Genomic DNA, 17,620 nt, shown 5'->3' on the forward strand with positions numbered 1-17,620 from the left:
GTCTTCTGAACTTCCAACCCATGCACAGTACTAAGTATTATAGGTTCTAATACCTCTCATGTTTGGGATTTTCATAAAAAAAAAAATAATAATAATAAAAATTAGTTATTTGTGTTCACAAGATTGTATCTAGGTACACAAAATAGCTAACTTGTCCACATTCTAAATTTTCCATGTTTTTCTCAGCTGTTGATTTTGTGTGACCAGTTTCATGCTAAATTCTCTACAGCGTTTGAATTCTCTGCAACTACCCCTCATTTATTCAGATTCTTAAAAACCTTTCAAACAGCACAACATCAGCATATAATAATCAAATTTTACCTCTCCACCACTAAACTTTGTAAGTGGTGTTCTTTTGTTAAATGGTCTGAAATGCTGCAGTCCTGCTTCTGTCCAGGTTTAACCTTAAACCATTTCCAGTGCTTCACTGGAAATTTGTCATTTTTATACCATCTTTTTATTCTCCTTAAAATTCTTCATGCCATATTTTTCTAAAATTTGAAAAAGCAGATTTCTAGGTATGTATCATTTTTTCGTGATCTGGAGATCCTAATTGCAGCTTCTTGTTATGTTCCCATGAGTTTTCTGTAATTTGTCAAAGTGCAAATATCTGATCTTGGCATGCCCTGTTTGACAAAAAATGACTGTTCTTTCCTAAGGTTACCTTCAACGATACTTATAACCTCCTTTACTAAGGTACTTCCAGAATTTCACCTGGTATACTAAGGTGTGAAATTCAGCTTCATTACACTTTTTCCATCAGGCCTTCAGCATTTCAGATCTTATTTCATCTACACTTAGCTGCCATATCTCGATTTATGATAAAGACTTTTTTTTTTTATTTTTACTGTCCTTTTGTCCACAATCCAAACGTGTGTGTGAGTGCATGTGTGCATGGCACAAAGTTAAATTTGATTTAACACTGTCTTCTAGTAACATGCCAAAGGTTACAATGCAATAGATAAGAAGATTTATTATAATAATAATAATAATATATCTTCTTACTTACTGCATTGTAACCGTTGGCATGTTACTAGAAGACACTGTTAAATCAAATTTAGCTTTTGTCTATTTTGAAATCTGGAAAAGGTAACACTTTTGCTTTGAGTACTGTTAATTTTTCAATGATGACAAATGTATTGTTATCAGACATATTGCAAACAAATAAACATGAGAATGTATGTAGTAGGTAGAAATAAATATGAAAAGGTGTAGTGTTTCAAATTGAAGATAGACATACACATTGAATATTTTGTAATAGAATACAACGTAATCTTCTTCTGAGCTATACTGATCATGCAGGTATGTTGTTTAGGAATATGTTGCTCAAGAGTGAAATACCAAAAAAAAAAAAAAAAATGAATGTGAAAGAAGCAGTAGTGATGGATTTGAAAAATGTGTCCTTTAGGTTACATAATCAAAGTGATTTCAAGCTTTATTTCATTGTGGCGACTTTTTCTATTAATAATAATAATAAAATAAATCAAAAGCAACTTGATTCCACAGGGTACGGTACAGTCAGTTCTGCTATAACGCGGTACATGTGTTCCTAAAAATCATTGCAGTATGGTATTTCGCACATTAAAAACAACAGGGCTTATGGGAAAAATAGGGAGACAGGGGCAGAGCACTCGAAAAAAAAAAAGTTAGAAACCCAATAATATTGCTAACAGAGGTTTAAACATCTTAAATTTCTAATAAATAAATATTACAGTAAATATAGCACTTTACCTTGACAAGATATGAAGTTTGTTTGATTGATATTTCTGTTTACTGACATTTTATTTTTCTTTTCTTTTTTTTATTATTGTAAAATTAAAACAGTAAAAAAGATAAGTAATCAATAACTACTAACACTTGACGCACAAGTGACACAAGCTTACGAAGCTTAAAAAACAGGAATAAAGAGAAGATTCGCAAAATTTGTTTTTTATATGATTCAAGATTTTGTGGAAGAGGAATCAAATTTCTCCTTAATAACGTAAAATCCCACAGAATTCCAGCTATTGGTGTTATTGCAAATGTAGTAAGATCGAGTTTACTACCCGTTTATAATTAGATTGCACTAACTGAAACACTCAAACCGGGAACTGCAAATTGTTTTTATTGTTGTTTTATGGTAGTGACCTCCAGAAATGTGCTCTTCTGCTCACACTATCACACCCTGAAATTTCAGTTGTAACAGAAAAATGTGAGCTCCTGAAAACATGAGTCGGCCTACAATATCACATGTTATCTTGTGAATATAGCGAATGACAACAGTATGTCTCCGACCAATACAACTACATTAAATGGGAAATATAGCTGTCACAAATTTGACACTTTTTAAGCTTCGTAAACTTGTATGTATTGCTGCGCAGGGTTGCTATGTTCAGCTTGGTGTCTTGTTTTGCATTAATCGCAGACGAAATCGTGCATTAGCCAACATGAAAATCACATTATACTCACATTCCCTAACATATCAGTCACGTTGGAGCAAATTCGCATGCGAAAATGTGCATTATAGCAGAACTGACTGTATTAGGCATCTTCTTCTTTCTGACCCTCTATTGATAATGTCCCTGTTATGAGATTCCTAAATACATTTAGCAGTTGTTTGTAATATATTGTCCTTATCTGAGTAATTTTTGTGCTTAAAAGGAGGCTGTATGTCTTCCTCTGAACATGTATGAATATTTGGTAAACATACTGCTGTCTGCAAGAAAAAAAGATAAATTGAAACAGTTCAAATTAATGCATGCCACTGAAGTGAAAAAGATTTTTGAAGCATATGTATACATGGCTGCAATTGGGTAAATATTTAACTAGACTGCATAATGATGGCAACCTCTGATAAGTCTATTTAAAGAATGGGTTAAAAGTGTTCAGAAAAGCCATATGAGCAATTTTCAGTTACTAAATTGAAAAGTGGTGCCTCCGTAGCCAGGTGGGCAAGAGCAGTAGTGCGTAGCACACGCTTCTTGATTAGACCGGGGTTCAAGCCCATGACCACCAAAAACGGAGGATGCGGAAAGGTTAGAGAATGACCACTGCACATCCCCTGAGCAATATGGCCTTAGTTGCTAATGCTCCTAAAAACCAAACAACAACAACAACCAAATTGAAAAGTACAACAAGCAATCACTAGTGAGTAGCAAACTAATTCGTCCAAATGAAATTCATGATCCAAAAGAAGTTTTAAAAAATGTCAGATTAATTAGTTTTGAAAAAAGACATTAAACCCCTCAGGAAAAGAACTTCTGAATCACAGACTTCTGGTGCAGGCAATCCTGCAAGCTGCTAACTCTTGGCAGGTTACCCTAATGTGCAGAAAAGCATTTGCTTGTTCCACTTAATAGCATTTTAGAGGAACAAGCAAATGAATTTTATTCAACAGCTATGTTTCAAAATCCAAACGTAGCTGTCCAATAAAATGTCTCACATTCATCCACTCAGCAAATGGATGTCTGACATCCATTTGCTGAGAGTCATTACTCCTTGATATGTTAAAGAATGTAATGTGTAAATTTGTTAGAACAACTGTTAACTTTTCCACTTCCATTTTGGAAATCAATTACTAAAGCAGATGAAATCAGAAGGGTGATTCTGACTTGTTCATAGGTAGTTCTACTGCCAAGGCCATGGAGAGTCTAAAAACAAGATGATATTATTCTTTAGTTCAATGAAGGTAGTTCCTCTATTTGATCTGAACTCTGTATTCTGTTTTGTCTTGAATATAAACATTTTCTTAAAAGTTGCTTTTTCTTTTCATCATATTTATGTCCTGATACCATATAAATTAACATATGTTGCTGGATTTTCAATAAATTTGCTCGTTTATTCACTTATGTACATTTGCTTTTTGAAAATATTAACTTGTAATCCTGTGGGTGTGAAATTTTTTTTTTTTTTTTTGCTGATTTTGTATAAGCTTGCTTCTTTGCATAATTTGCAACTAATAATTTGGGCATTGCATGAATTTAGGCTACCTCATTGCCCTATTTCTCTAAATTGCTGAAGTTTTAGATTTTACTGTATCTCCACAGACAGGTTTAAATCTAGTAATTACATAAATTGTCAAATTTTACTTGCAGGTATTAGAAATGGAAATTATGAATTCTACTGGGGAAGTTATAATATGTTCTCAAAAAATAAATGAAGAAATATTCTCTGCAGCACTTTGTGGCCTTGGAGCTATTGGTATAATTCTTACTGTAACATACCAGTGTGAACCTGCATTTCATCTTCACCAGAAACAGTATGCCACCACTCTGAAAGAGGTAAGTCTGCCTTTATGAGAGTAAATTTTAATACATAAGGACAGTTCAAAAAAAAAAAAAAAACTAAATAGGTAATATATAATATTATTTATGAACTTAATAGATAAAAGTACTGCTACACTGCTTATGAAATTGATATCAAAATATTTAAACTTATTGGTTTCATACTGTTATATCATTCTGTTTCATTTACTCTTTTTTTATAACAGAAAATACGCCGACCGGGCTATCCAGGTGGATAAAGTGCCTGCCTGGCAACCCAAAGGTCGTGGATTCGAATCCCACCTTGGGCTTGGATCAGAGTAAAATGCAAAAACTTTGGGAGGTGCATTATGGCCACAGAAGCTGATGCGCCAACAACTAACAAAAAAAATAAATAAAGAAAAAAATAACAGAAAATAGGCTAGTAATCTACTAGCCTATTTTCTCTCACTCACTTTGTTTCGAAATGAATTTGGTTGTGTATTGAGAATATGGCTTTTGCTATTTCAGATAACAAAATTTTCATTAAAATTTTGTTTCCATAACAATAAAAACTTCCTTGCTAAGAAATTGATTATGATTTATAATTCTTTAAATTTCTCATGTGTAATTCCTAAATCATTTTAACTATTTTAATAAAAGTGTTTTTTGATAACTATACACTTCTGTTTTCTATAGATTATTGAAAACCTTGACATCCACCTTCAAGCATCAGAACACTTTCGATTTCTTTGGTTTCCACACACTGAAAATGTTGTTGTATGGCACACAAGTAGAACTACACAGGTAATTAATTCCTTTCCTAATAAGTTTGTTTATTGTAGATAATACTTGACTGCAATACAGTAAACCCCTGCTATTCGCGGTATCTGTATTCGCGTATTCGCGACCGCCGATTTAATATAAAATGAAACCTAAAAAAATGTGAATTTTAAAGCACCGTGAATATTTTCCGCCATAAAAAACATGGGCGTGGCTAAAATTATCTTTCCCGGTCAAAACAGCGCTCAGTGGGTGGGGGGAGGGGGTGACAAAATCGCGAGCGTGGATGTTTCTCGCTAATACTTGTTTAGTATGTGTTATGCGTTTGTCATGGAAGGTTTCGTCGTTTGCTTTTAATTTATATGTTTATAAATTGAATAAATTTATCAATTTATAAATTGATATGCTTACAAAAATGATAAATCTACCGTTTTGCAGTGTAAAACAGACTTTTTCGAGTGTGTTAACGGAAGAAAGTGACTTTATTGTGGACAAGTTCTTTCTAACCCCTACAAAAATATGGCTACGAATAAAAAGAGAAATGTGAAAATATCAAAGAAGGTGATGACATTAGCGAATAAAATTGAGTTATTAGACAAAATTTCTAATGGTGAAAGTGTCTCCTCAGTGGCAAAGCATTATAAAATCAATGAGTCAACGGTACGATCAATCAAAAAATCGGAAGAAAAAATCCGCCGTAGCGTCCGTGAAAACGCGCTAATTGTTTCAAAAATTTGCTCTGTAACTCTTGATGTTAAATTAGAAAAAATGGAAAAAACTTTAAATCTGTGGATAGAAGACCGAACTCAAAATAAAATTCCGTTGAGTCCACTCATCATTCGCGAAAAGGCAAAACTCCTTTTTCAACACTTTAGCGAAACTGGTGATAGCACTGGCGGGATGTTTTTTTTGCTAGCAATCAAAGGCGCTGGTTTGAAAGATTTGTTTGAAATTTCTAATAAATATTACATTTAATATTAAATTGTTTCTTATTTTCATTTCGATGCCATATGCTTGCATTTCACTATGTACTGTCTATGTACATAGTCATATTATGAAGGTACACATAATACATACATAGACAAAATTTTAGACTAGTTTTTCTTATATATTTCATACTTTGGAGCGGAACCTCTTTATTACTATGGGAGCCCTAACTCAGTATTCGCGTTTTCGGTATTCGTGACATTTCTCAGGAACGTAACCCCCGCGAATAGCGGGGTTTACTGTACTGTATTGTGGCTGTTTATTGTAGATACTTGACTGTAATACTGTATTTCCTATAAATTGTTAGAAATGTTTCTAGTAGATTTGCCACTTGTTACACATTTGGAAAGAAACAAATGGTAAACCTCTGATCTTATTTAGGCTCAGATAAGATTGGAGTTCAGATTCTATCTGAAGCTAGAGAAACTCTTAAAGTACATCTCATTCAAGGTTTTAGTAAGTCAGTCTCAATGCATAAAGACTTCTCATGCGTCGAGAAGAATATCACAGGGTGATATTCTTCTCGATGCCATTTTGTAAGGGGTACTGTTCTCTGGAGTTTTACCCTAGTTTGTAATGAAGTCACAGAGGAGGTTAGGCAGGCGAAGGCAGATTACAAGAAATTCTTGGCATAAGATGCAAAGAAAAAACAGCAAAGACGTCTTTATGAACCATTGATATCAATGGTTTGACTGTTGATGATTCTGCTCATATAGCTGACAAACTAAATGAGTATTTTGCATATACATTCACATATGAGGAATTCTATTGGGAAGTGGATGACAGAAGCTTATTAAACTCTACCAGGGAGCTATGTGATTTTGCAATAAGGGTGAGCAAAGTGGAGGAGAAATTGTTGAAGCTGAACATAAGAAGGGCACCTGGGGTTAGCAAAGGCACATGATGCAAGAAAGCAAGCTTATATAGCATCAGCCAAAAAAAAAACACACACACACACATACCCTTCTCATTTTACCCATTCTCTGGCTCCAAATGTTTGTCTAGTTCGCCTTGAATCTATTTAAGCTATCAACTTCTACAGAGACATATGAAAGTTTGTTCTAGCAGTCAACCACCCACTGGCTAAAGGCAAACTTCCACACATCTATCCTACAACTGTCTTTCCTCAATTTGAATTTATGCCCTCTCAGGTGATTATTCTGAGCAATGGGAAGAATCCCATCAGCATTGAGGATGCTCGAACCATTCAAGGTTTTATACACCTCAATCAGATCACCTCACAGGTGCCTTGTCTCCAGACACTGTAATTTGCAAAACTTAAGCCTTTCTTCATAAGAGCGACCCTTTTTTCCATTCACTAACCTTGTTGTCCTTCTCTGTACTCGTTCCAACAGCTTTACATCCTTCTTAAAATGAGGCCTCCAGACCTGTATACAGTAGTCAAGGTGTGGCCAGACCATTGCCTTAGACAAGGGGATAATCACCTCCTTATCCTTGATATAAAAATTCCTATATATCATTGATAAGACACCATGAGCTACTCTCGCAGACAGTCTGCACTGCTCAGAAAACGTCATAGCTGTCTGCACAATTATCCCAGATCCTTTTCACTCTCTACCACTGTCAGTGTAGTACCACACTGTTGATACGTTACTCTGGGATTACTGCTTCCCATACGCAGTACTTTACATTTGTCAATGTTGAACTTCAGTTGGCACCTCTCAGCTTTTCTAGATCCTGTTGCAGCAGCGTACTGTCATTAACAACCCTGCTGACCTTTGTATCGTCTGCAAACTTGGACATTAAGCCTGACATACCATCATCAATATCATTAAGGAATACAGAAAACAACAATGGACCCAACACTGAACCCTGGGGTACTCCACTAATAACATTAGTCCACGAAGAGCAGTGTCCATTGATTACCACTCTGTCTTCTCCCACTCAACCATCCCTTTATCCATAGCAGCAATTTGCCTCCAATGCCACACTGCTCCAATTTGCGCAGCAGTCTTCCATGTGCAACAGTATCAAAAGCCTTTCTAATATCCTAATATATGTATCAAAATTATTCTTTGCATCCAGTTCCTTTGTGACCACATCATAGTATCCAATTAAATTGGTCAGACAAGACTTCCCCTTAACAAACCCATGCTGTGTCCAAGCTATAATTGAAGGCTTGTCTGGATGATCCTGCAATGCTTCTTTAACCAGTGCCTCCATTAATTTCCCTGGAACAGAAGTAAACTAACAGGTCTGTAATTACCTGTTTTTCCCTTTGATCCTCCTTTGTGGACTGGCCTCCTTTAATATAACTGGATAGATTCCATCCACCTTAAGTGCCTTTCTTATGTTTATCTTCAACAATTTCTCCTCCACTTTACTCTCAGTTATTACAAGACTATCTAGCTTACTGCCAGAGTTTAATATACCTCTGGCATTCCCTCCCTGAATAACTCCTCATGTGAATGTAGATGTAAAATATTCATTTAGTTTGTTAGCTACCTGAGCGTGATCATCAACAGTTGAACCATCAATATCAAGTGGACCAATCTGATTCATCCCTTTTCTTCTAGAGTTGAAGAGACTTTGCCAAAGATTTCTCATAATCTGCCTTTGCCTGACTAACCTCCTCTGTGACTTGTATACAGACCAGCTTATATCTATCATAGGCTTCCATGCCACCTGTTAATTTATATGTATCCCGTGGATTTTTATTCTCTGCCACATGACTAATTAGTTCATCTGACATCCATTTAGGCCTAAATCTTGAACAGTATTTCTTAGTTGGTATGAAAAGCTTCCAAGATTAATTCTTTGAATGCTTCCCATTTTGAATTTGCTGTTGGTAACATCATCAGTTGATCCCACCGTATAGAATTTAAATACTGTCTCAGACCACAGTAGTCACCTTTATGAAAGCAAAAACCCTTTCCTTTACCCCTGATGGTAGTTGCCTCTGAGTAAATACCACTTCAGCACACTGTGATCACTCCCACCTAGTGGTTCCTTTATCTGCAGATTCTTAATGCATGAAGAACCACTACTGATAATCAGATCAAGAGTATTACTCCCTCTAGTTGCCTCCCGAACATGCTGCTGTAGAAAACAATCATCCAATAAATCCACAAAAGCCTTGCTAGTGTGTGAGTGACCAACCCACAAATTCCAGTCAGTATCTGGGAAATTAAAATCCCCCATTATAAGACACTGATTTACTGATCCACTCTTTTTCTGTAGAGTTGTTTATTTTACTCATCAGAGTCATTAGGCCTATAACACACTCCTACTCTCAATTTTGCTTTCCCAGTGCTTATGTCACACCACAGTGTGACATAAGCACTGGACAGTGCAGTACTGAATCAATACTGCACTGTCCAGCCATGTCAACTGGCTGTACTTCCATTGATTTAATGTCTTTTAACCAATAGTGTACCCCTCCCCCCTTCCTATCCTGTCTATCCTTCCTGTACACATTGTACTTCCCAAATTCCAGTTCTGCATTTCTTATATCTGTGTGATACCAAGTCTCTGTTATCCCAACAATATCTGCCTTTGAAGTTTTGACCAACACCACCAATTCATCAAATTTATTTACCAAACTCCTAGCATTGGTGTACACACAAGTGTACACCAATGCTAGGAGTGCACCTGTTTCTATTCTTAGCTACTCTAACACAGCCCATGTATTTACTTGTTCTGCAATGACTTCCAGCAGTCTCTGGAATCCCCTGCACCTTGTTTTCCAGGCTGGTGCTCATAAGGGTGGATCGGATTTATCCAGTTATATTAAAGGAGGTGGCAGGGGAAGTAAGCAAACCCTTAGCCATAATTATGAGAGCATCCTTGGATTCAGGGGAGATTCTTATGGACAGGAGATGTGCAAATGTATCAACAATTCACAAAGGGGATCAAAGGTGACGAGTAATTACAGACCTGTTAGTTTAACTTCTGTTCTGAGGAAAATTATGGAATCATTGATTAAAGAAACAATGCAGGATCATTTAGACAAAGTCAGAAAGGAACTGGAAGCAAAAAATACTTTTGATATCATATACTTGGATTTCAGGAAATCTTTTGATACCGCTACACATGGAAGACTATTGTACAGATTGGAGTGGTATGGCATTAAGGGCAAGTTGCTACAATGGATAAAGGGATGGATGATGAGTGACAGAGTGGTAATCAATGGACTAATGTTATTAGTGGAATCTCCCAGGGTTCAGTGTTGGGCATTTTTTTTTTATATTAATGATAACGATGAAGGTACATTGGGCTTAATGTCCAAGTTTGCAGATGATAAAATGGTTGGCAGGATTGTTAATGACAGTATGCTACTGCAACAGGATCTAGAAAAGTTGGGCAGATGGGCTGAGAAGTGGCAACTGAAGTTTATAACATTGACAAATGCAAAGTACTGCATATGAGTAGCAGTAACCACACAAAATATACCGACTCTGTGCTACTGAACTTGTTGTTGAGAATGAAAAAGACCTGGGGTTAATTGTGCAGTCAGATATGAAGTGTTCTGAGCAGTGCAGACAGGTGCCAGAGCTGGTCATGGGGTTTTATCAATGATATACAGGAATTTTGCTGATAAAGAAGTGATTATCCTTTTCTATAAGGCAATGGTTAGGCCACACCTTGAGTACTGCATACAGGTCTGGAGGCCTCATTTAAGAAGGATGTAGAGTTGCTAGAACGAGTGCAGAGAAGGGTAACAAGATTAGTGAGGGGAACAAAGGGGGGTGCTCATACCAAGAAAGGCTTGAGTTCTGCAAATCACAGCATCTGAAGACTAGGCACCTGCAAGGTGGTCTGATTGAGATGTATAAGGGTTTGAGCAGGCTGAATGCTGATGGGATTCATCCTCTTTCTCAGATTATGAACCTGATGGGGGGGGGCATAAATTCAAATCGAGGAAAGACAATTGTAGAATAGATGTGCTGAAATTTGCCTTTAGCCAGCTGGTAGTTGATTGCTGTAGCAAACTTCCATCTGTCGTTGCAGTTAATAGCTTAAATAAATTCAAGGAAGAACTGAACTAACTCTTTCTCTCACTGGCTGAAAGCAAATTTCTGCACATCTATCCTACAACCATCCTTTTTCAATTAAAATTTTTGTCCCCTTATGTAGATCATCCAAGCAAAAGCTAGGGATGCTATCTGCAATTTGCTGAATTCATTTAAGGCTGTAACCACTTCAATTTGGTCTTCTTGTGGATGCCTAGGTTTCATATGCTGCAATTTGGAACTGAAGTCTTTCATGGTAAGAGTACCCTTTTTCTGTACTTGACTAACCTTGCTGCTCTTCCTTCCTTCCTTCCTAAAATGGAGTATCCAGAGCCATATGCAGTAGTCAAGATGAGGCCTAACCATCACCTTATAATGGGGCAATAATCTCCTTGTGCCTGTTGGAAAAATTTCTGTATATCATTGACAGAATACCCCTCAGAAAACTTCATATCAGATTTTACAATTCCCACCCATTGACAATATACTTGTTATTGCTCTAAAAGACAGAGAAAGTGACATACTGTTCTTAACTCCGCCCACTCACTGCGTTTCCCCTCTTCTCGATGAGTGACGTGGTGAATGTCACGTAACATAACAGTATGTCGGAGCTGAAAAACAACAAAATTAACGCCAGAATGCAATTTATTCGGGGAAGACAAACTGTCACGTAACATAACATCTCAGGGTTAAAACAAAAAAATTAACACGAGACACCAATTTTTTTTTTTTTTTTCAAAACAAGAAACAAAAGTTATACCACATGCAGCCAACAACAGGTTTTTGCTTGAATCCCTCCCAAAGTCGCGTAAAAACCTAACCTTTTATCACTAAACACAAATGAAAGTCGACTAACATGTGCAATTAACAATAAAATTCCTTTTTGTATATGCACAATACACCAGTAGAATTTTTTTTTTTTTTTTTTTAAAGAATGTAACAACTGACACAATATTAGGTTAATGAGATGGGGGGGGGGAGAACTCATCTCATCAGTCCTGGCTCACGGCAGCAAAAAACAATGAAACAGTTTACCTGCAGGATACAGGACACAAATTCAGGACGGCATGGGGAACCACATGGCAAGCTAACCAATATTAATTTTTGGGCACCTACGATAATTAAAAAGATGTTAAAGGGAAAATATGAACAATTTTTGAACATTTCCAAGTTTCACTTTTCTTTAGCTCAGGACGACAAGATGAAACAAGCGAACGTACCCAGCAAGCAAAAAATATGACTATGAAACAATATGAATTTCGCATTTACCGCTGCAATGACGTCCGCCTGAATCGAAGAGGGGAAGCGGTGAGTGGGCGGAGTCGCATCCTGTCAATCACTGCTTTCCCCCACTTCTCATCGCCATTTTGAAGAGTGTACTGCTAAGTGGAGTTTGGCCCAGACTAACTTATATCTACCATGGGCTTCTTTGTGGCCTGATAATTTATATGTATTCCATGTATTTTTCTTGTCTGCCATGAGTCCCATTAGTTCATCTGACATCCATTTAGTATTTCTTAGTATTTCTTAGTTAAATATTGAACAGTATTTCTTAGTTTCTATGAAAAGCCTGGTGGCTTCCAAGATTAATTTCTTGAATGCTTCCCATTTAGAGTTTAGTTGATGGCTGAACAAACTTCTATCTGTCCTTTTATATCTGTGGATTGTGATTATTTATTTGTTCTTCTCTTGGTTAAAACATGTCTCTAGCCTGATAAGAGTAGAGGCTAACTATTGATATTGTCAAGTGAATTATTATTATTTGAGAAGCTTCAGAGTAAAACACATTAGTATTTTATTTTTAATACTGATGAGATTGTGGCACCAGCTAAAAAAAAAAAAAAAAAAAAAAATGAATGTAAATTTATTTACCGATTTCTTTAAAGTATTTTTCCAGTCCTTTAAATTCAGATAAACTTCCAATGACTAAACAGTAGGTGGGAGTTCATTTTGGACATTTATTTTGCAGTTCTTTGGTCTCTTAGCCAATGCTTTCTCATATGCAGCCTTGGCTTTCCTGACCTTATTTGCGGTACTATTACAGATCAACGTGTAACTGTCCCATGCTATATTTTTGTGCTCTGTTTGACCAGCCAGCTCTGCAGCCATCCATTTTGGCAACCTCCTCCTGTGATTTTTGCTTTAAAAGTGTTCCATAATTCAGTTGTATTTGCCATTCCTTTGCAATCTGCCCACAGATGGCATATAGCATTGTTACAGGTTGGGTTGAGCTAAGTTTGGAACAGTACCATTTTTTTATTTGTCACCTTATACACACCTAGTGCCATTAAATTAATAAAAGCTTCATAATAATCTAAATTTAATTTAATTTATTTAAAAAATTTGTTTTTATTAAATTGACATTTGTATTTATAAGATCACATGTGTGATGTGCAATTTCATTAAATTTACTATCATGTTTTACACAACAGCAACTTGCATGGAATAAGAAGCACAAAAGAATTCAGCCATTATTTTTTATTTTTTTTTATTTTTTTTTTTTTTGTATACAGAGAATCTATATTTCTATTTATTTTATACAGTAAAATTCCATTACAGTGAACCTCTCAGGGATGCATGAATTTTTTTTTTTTTTTATTTGTACCAAATTTTCATTCTAACAAATACCACTGAAAATTATTTTTAAAGAACCATTATTTGTTTAAATAAGTTCTGCTGTGCTGTTTTTTTGCAAGGTACATAAATAGTAATATCAGCTTTAGTTAACTTAAATATCAACTTTAAAATCAGTAATAAATAAATAAAATAACAAAATACATACTACAAAAGTGAAATTATTTGTACAGTAATCATTCTGAATGGTCATTCCAGATAATGAGTTTCAGATACGACCAACAAACCAAACTGTTATTTATTTCTGCACCTACCATCAATTCGCTATTTTCACATAGTTTTTCTTTCTTTGTAGACCATATTTGTAGATCAGACTTTGAGAGTAATTCATTACTGAATTTTTCCTCAGAACTGTTTCAATCAAACAAAACTTATAAAAAGCATTCAGAATAAGGGAAATTCCAGGACCTGAAAATATTTTTGTTATAGTGAGTTTTTTGTTAAAATAATTTTATTGTAATGGAATTTTGCCAAAAGTTATTATTTTTTTAAGAAATATGTGTTTGTGGTTAGTAGTAGTAGTTAAACTGCCTGCCAGTGATCTTAATACTTGTACTAGAACAAACTTTGCTCTCACTGTGAGTTGCCTTAATGCCACATTGCTTTCAAGTAAATTACATCAGAGAATGGTGAAGTTGTTAGGTGAGTTGCCAAGCAATACAAAGTTAGAACTTTACTTACTTTTAAAAAATTCCTTTGTAGAAAAATGAATTTTTTCCCCCTACAATCTACTGCTATATGAGAACAGTTTAAGAAAGAACAAAAAATATAAGCTATATAAATGGTATTTCAAATATTATTTATTCATTTTTTTTGTATTTTTATTGTTTTTGTAATGTGTCTGTAAATTACATATGTACATTTATTGCATAATTGTGCATATGATTTATAGATGTGTATATGGCATGTGTTTTATGTTCCTCTTCTGACTTAATTTTTTTTTTTTTTTTTTTTTAATTTTTACTTTAAGAACTGCTAAAAATGTGAAAGTAAAAAAAAAAAAAAAAAAAAGTAAAAGCAGTTTGTGTGTCATTCATTTGCCTGCTGCACCTAGTCTCTTTTATATGGTCAAGGTGTAATCATATCAACTCTGCTTTCCAATTGCACTGTTAGTGAACATTGTGCAGTTGTCAGATTTTTGTGTTGGGATGGGGATCAAACTCTCCCAGATTCATAGAACTCAATATAGCAAAAAATGTATCAGTCAAAGAAAGGTGTATTGGATTGATGGAAAAGCTTGGAAGTGTGGTTGATGAAGATCATTCAGGATGACAATGATAAATAATGCTGATATCAGGGTACTGCTCTCACCCAAGAGAACATCAGCTAAGGGTCAGCATATTTGATCATATGTGACACCTTCAGATATCACAGTTTGTGCCGAGTCAATTCCCATGAGTGAAACTGGAAGCATTTTGGAAATTTGCAAGCAATTTTTAAGCAATCAGCAAAGTATAATGTAAAAATAAGTCACTCTCGGCAACCCAAAAATTCTTCTGGTGAAGTCATATTGACTTTTTGGGATTTCAATGGACCTCTCCTGGAACATTATCAGGAATATGCAGAGACTATCAGTAGTGAAAGATATTATGCCATGTTGGAAAGTTAAACTTATTATTTGCAGAAAATACACAGGTATATTGAACCTGCCATACAATTTGGATTGCATCCCTTAAGGCCCTCTGGAAAAACCATTACATGGACATTGATTTTCAAATAATGATAAAGAAGTGGTGGACAAGTGGCTTCAAGGACAACTGAAAATGTTTTTTCTTCGGTAGCATTAAGAAGCTTATGGATCAATGTGAGAAGTGTTGGGAGAAGAAATGGGACTACATGGAAAAATAATACAAAAATTTTTGCATGTTTTCCTTTTCTTGATTTAAAAATAATCTTTACTTTTTTGATTTACCCTTGTCTAATATTGAATAATGACAAATATGGAAGATATACTTAGTTACACAACTAATAATTAAGATTATATACTGCAATTAAGTTTTTCAGTTTAGCTAAAAACTATTACATTGTTTTCAGCGCTTACTATTATTTAATGTTTAAATGTTAATATTTTCACCATTTTTCTTAGCCTATCACAAAGGCCCCAACATGGAAGAAATGGATTGACTGGTTTTGGGATTATGCAGTAGGATATTATACATTAGAGTTCTGCTATTATATTAGGTATGGTATTTCAAGCAATTTGTATCTTTATTATTTTAAAATTAGTATTGGAAAAATGATGAAAGGTAGGTATGTAGCATCTACTTCAAAAAATAAAATAAATAAATGTAACCAGTGTATCCTTTATTCCAGTTGTCAATACTTTTGTCAGTGGTGTTTGCAGTGGATATTTTTCTAATGTGAAAATCTTCCCAAGATTGTCACTTAGGAGTCTAATATTCTTGATGGAGCTAAAATTCAGCACTTGCTTGTCAGTTAAGCATGGTAAATTTTGCAGGCAATTGTTCTGTAATAGAGAAATTCTCTGTTTGCACCTTTACAATGGAACAAAGTTGTGATATTGACACCCCACAGAGCAGTAGCTGAGATTCTCTGTCACTAGGTAATTAGGAGATGGGTGGTTCACCACTTGGTGCAGTACAACCATCACTTTGCATAATGGTGGTTTGAAGTGGCTGAAACCATGTTTGGCGTCCAGAACAAAGTTCCATCCTCATATTTTCTCTCATGCATTCTGAGTAAAGATTTTGAATTTGATAGACATCCTGTTGAGAATAGCATTCATTATTACAATTCTAAAATGGTTGTTGTTGTAGGTTGGCTGCTAAATAATAATCTTACTGCTTTAATGCTCTTAATCTTGGCCAGAGGCAGTTAAAGGATGTGGAGGGTACTGCCAAGGCTACCCTATGTTAAGGAATAAGCATGCCATGCTATATGTATAATATACCTAATCTTAATCACTCTGCACAACATTTCCCACTTCCCCAGTGGAGCAAATCATCTGCAGAAAAGTACTAACTTCCCAAAAATTTTCTAATTCATGTCACAAATATCTTGTCCCATTTGTAATATCAGTGCTGTCCATTCCCATCTACAATCTTATTTAAGTCCCACTTTAGTTTTTCTTATAGAATTTCAACTGTTAGTTTCCATGAATAGCAGTCTTCTCATTTTTTGTAATTATTTGTTCTCTTATTCCTTGTGATAGCCATCCTAATCAAATTCCCAAACATAATAAAAAAATATATTGCAGTTTCATTTATGCCACCATAGTAATTAGTCACAATGCTTAATGTTTAAAAGTTATTTTTTATGTAATTGCACATACCTATTAAAAGAGAGAGAAGGGGGGGGATGTCCATATCTTTGGTTCTCTCTTAGTAAATATGTACAATTTGCTGTTTAATACTTGTAATCTATGCAAAAAAGGGTGATATTTCTTTCTCTTACTGCTATCATTATTCAGTAAACTTTATAACTTAATACAAACTGCTCTTAAAAATTACAGCTATATGAACTGGATATTCAGTGCCTCTGTGTGCCAATGATCAGTTTGATATACTTAGAATTAACTGAGAAAGAAAATTCCCAGTGTGTGGACATTTTTGGAAAATTGTATGCTTGATTAAATCTATGGTCAATCTCTTCCATAAATAGTGACTTATTTACCTGCACAAAATATAGATATAATTCCACACAAACAGGGTAGAATTCATAACTATAATCTTATTCTAAACTGTTCAAAAGTGACGAAAAACTAGTCATTGGCTCACCCAAGTATGACTATTTGTAGTCATACTTGGGTGAGCTAAAAGACAGCTGCAATTGATAAGATCAGTATAGACTAGGTTTTGATGTTCAATGAAAAAATGGTATTGAAAGACAAATGTCATCCATTTTTTCATGAATTACTATGATAAATAATATCCCTAGATATTGATATCCTATATCTTTAGCAGATATATATACAATAATGCACAGTAAATAATATAGTGTTATTTTAATGTACTAGTTAAAATAGCAATCTTTATAATAATGTTAGATTGCAGAAGTTCCTTC

The 17,620-nt window shown here is 34.9% G+C and overlaps 1 protein-coding gene across 1 annotated transcript in view; it reads left to right on the forward strand.

Annotated features, from left to right (window-relative positions):
* The window catches only part of LOC150078962 (L-gulonolactone oxidase-like), a 116,489-nt gene that overhangs the window by 50,088 nt on the left and 48,781 nt on the right, over positions 1 to 17,620 (forward strand). The window contains exons 6-8 of the mRNA XM_090382578.1: positions 4,074 to 4,259; positions 4,920 to 5,027; positions 15,684 to 15,778. Of these exons, the coding sequence (XP_090238704.1) occupies positions 4,074 to 4,259; positions 4,920 to 5,027; positions 15,684 to 15,778 (389 nt within the window). The remainder of the gene's footprint in view (positions 1 to 4,073; positions 4,260 to 4,919; positions 5,028 to 15,683; positions 15,779 to 17,620) is intronic.

The sequence above is a fragment of the Mastigoproctus giganteus genome, chromosome 10 (assembly GCF_048544385.1).
Source record: "Mastigoproctus giganteus isolate SK-2022 chromosome 10, ASM4854438v1, whole genome shotgun sequence".
NCBI lineage: Eukaryota > Metazoa > Arthropoda > Arachnida > Uropygi > Thelyphonidae > Mastigoproctus > Mastigoproctus giganteus.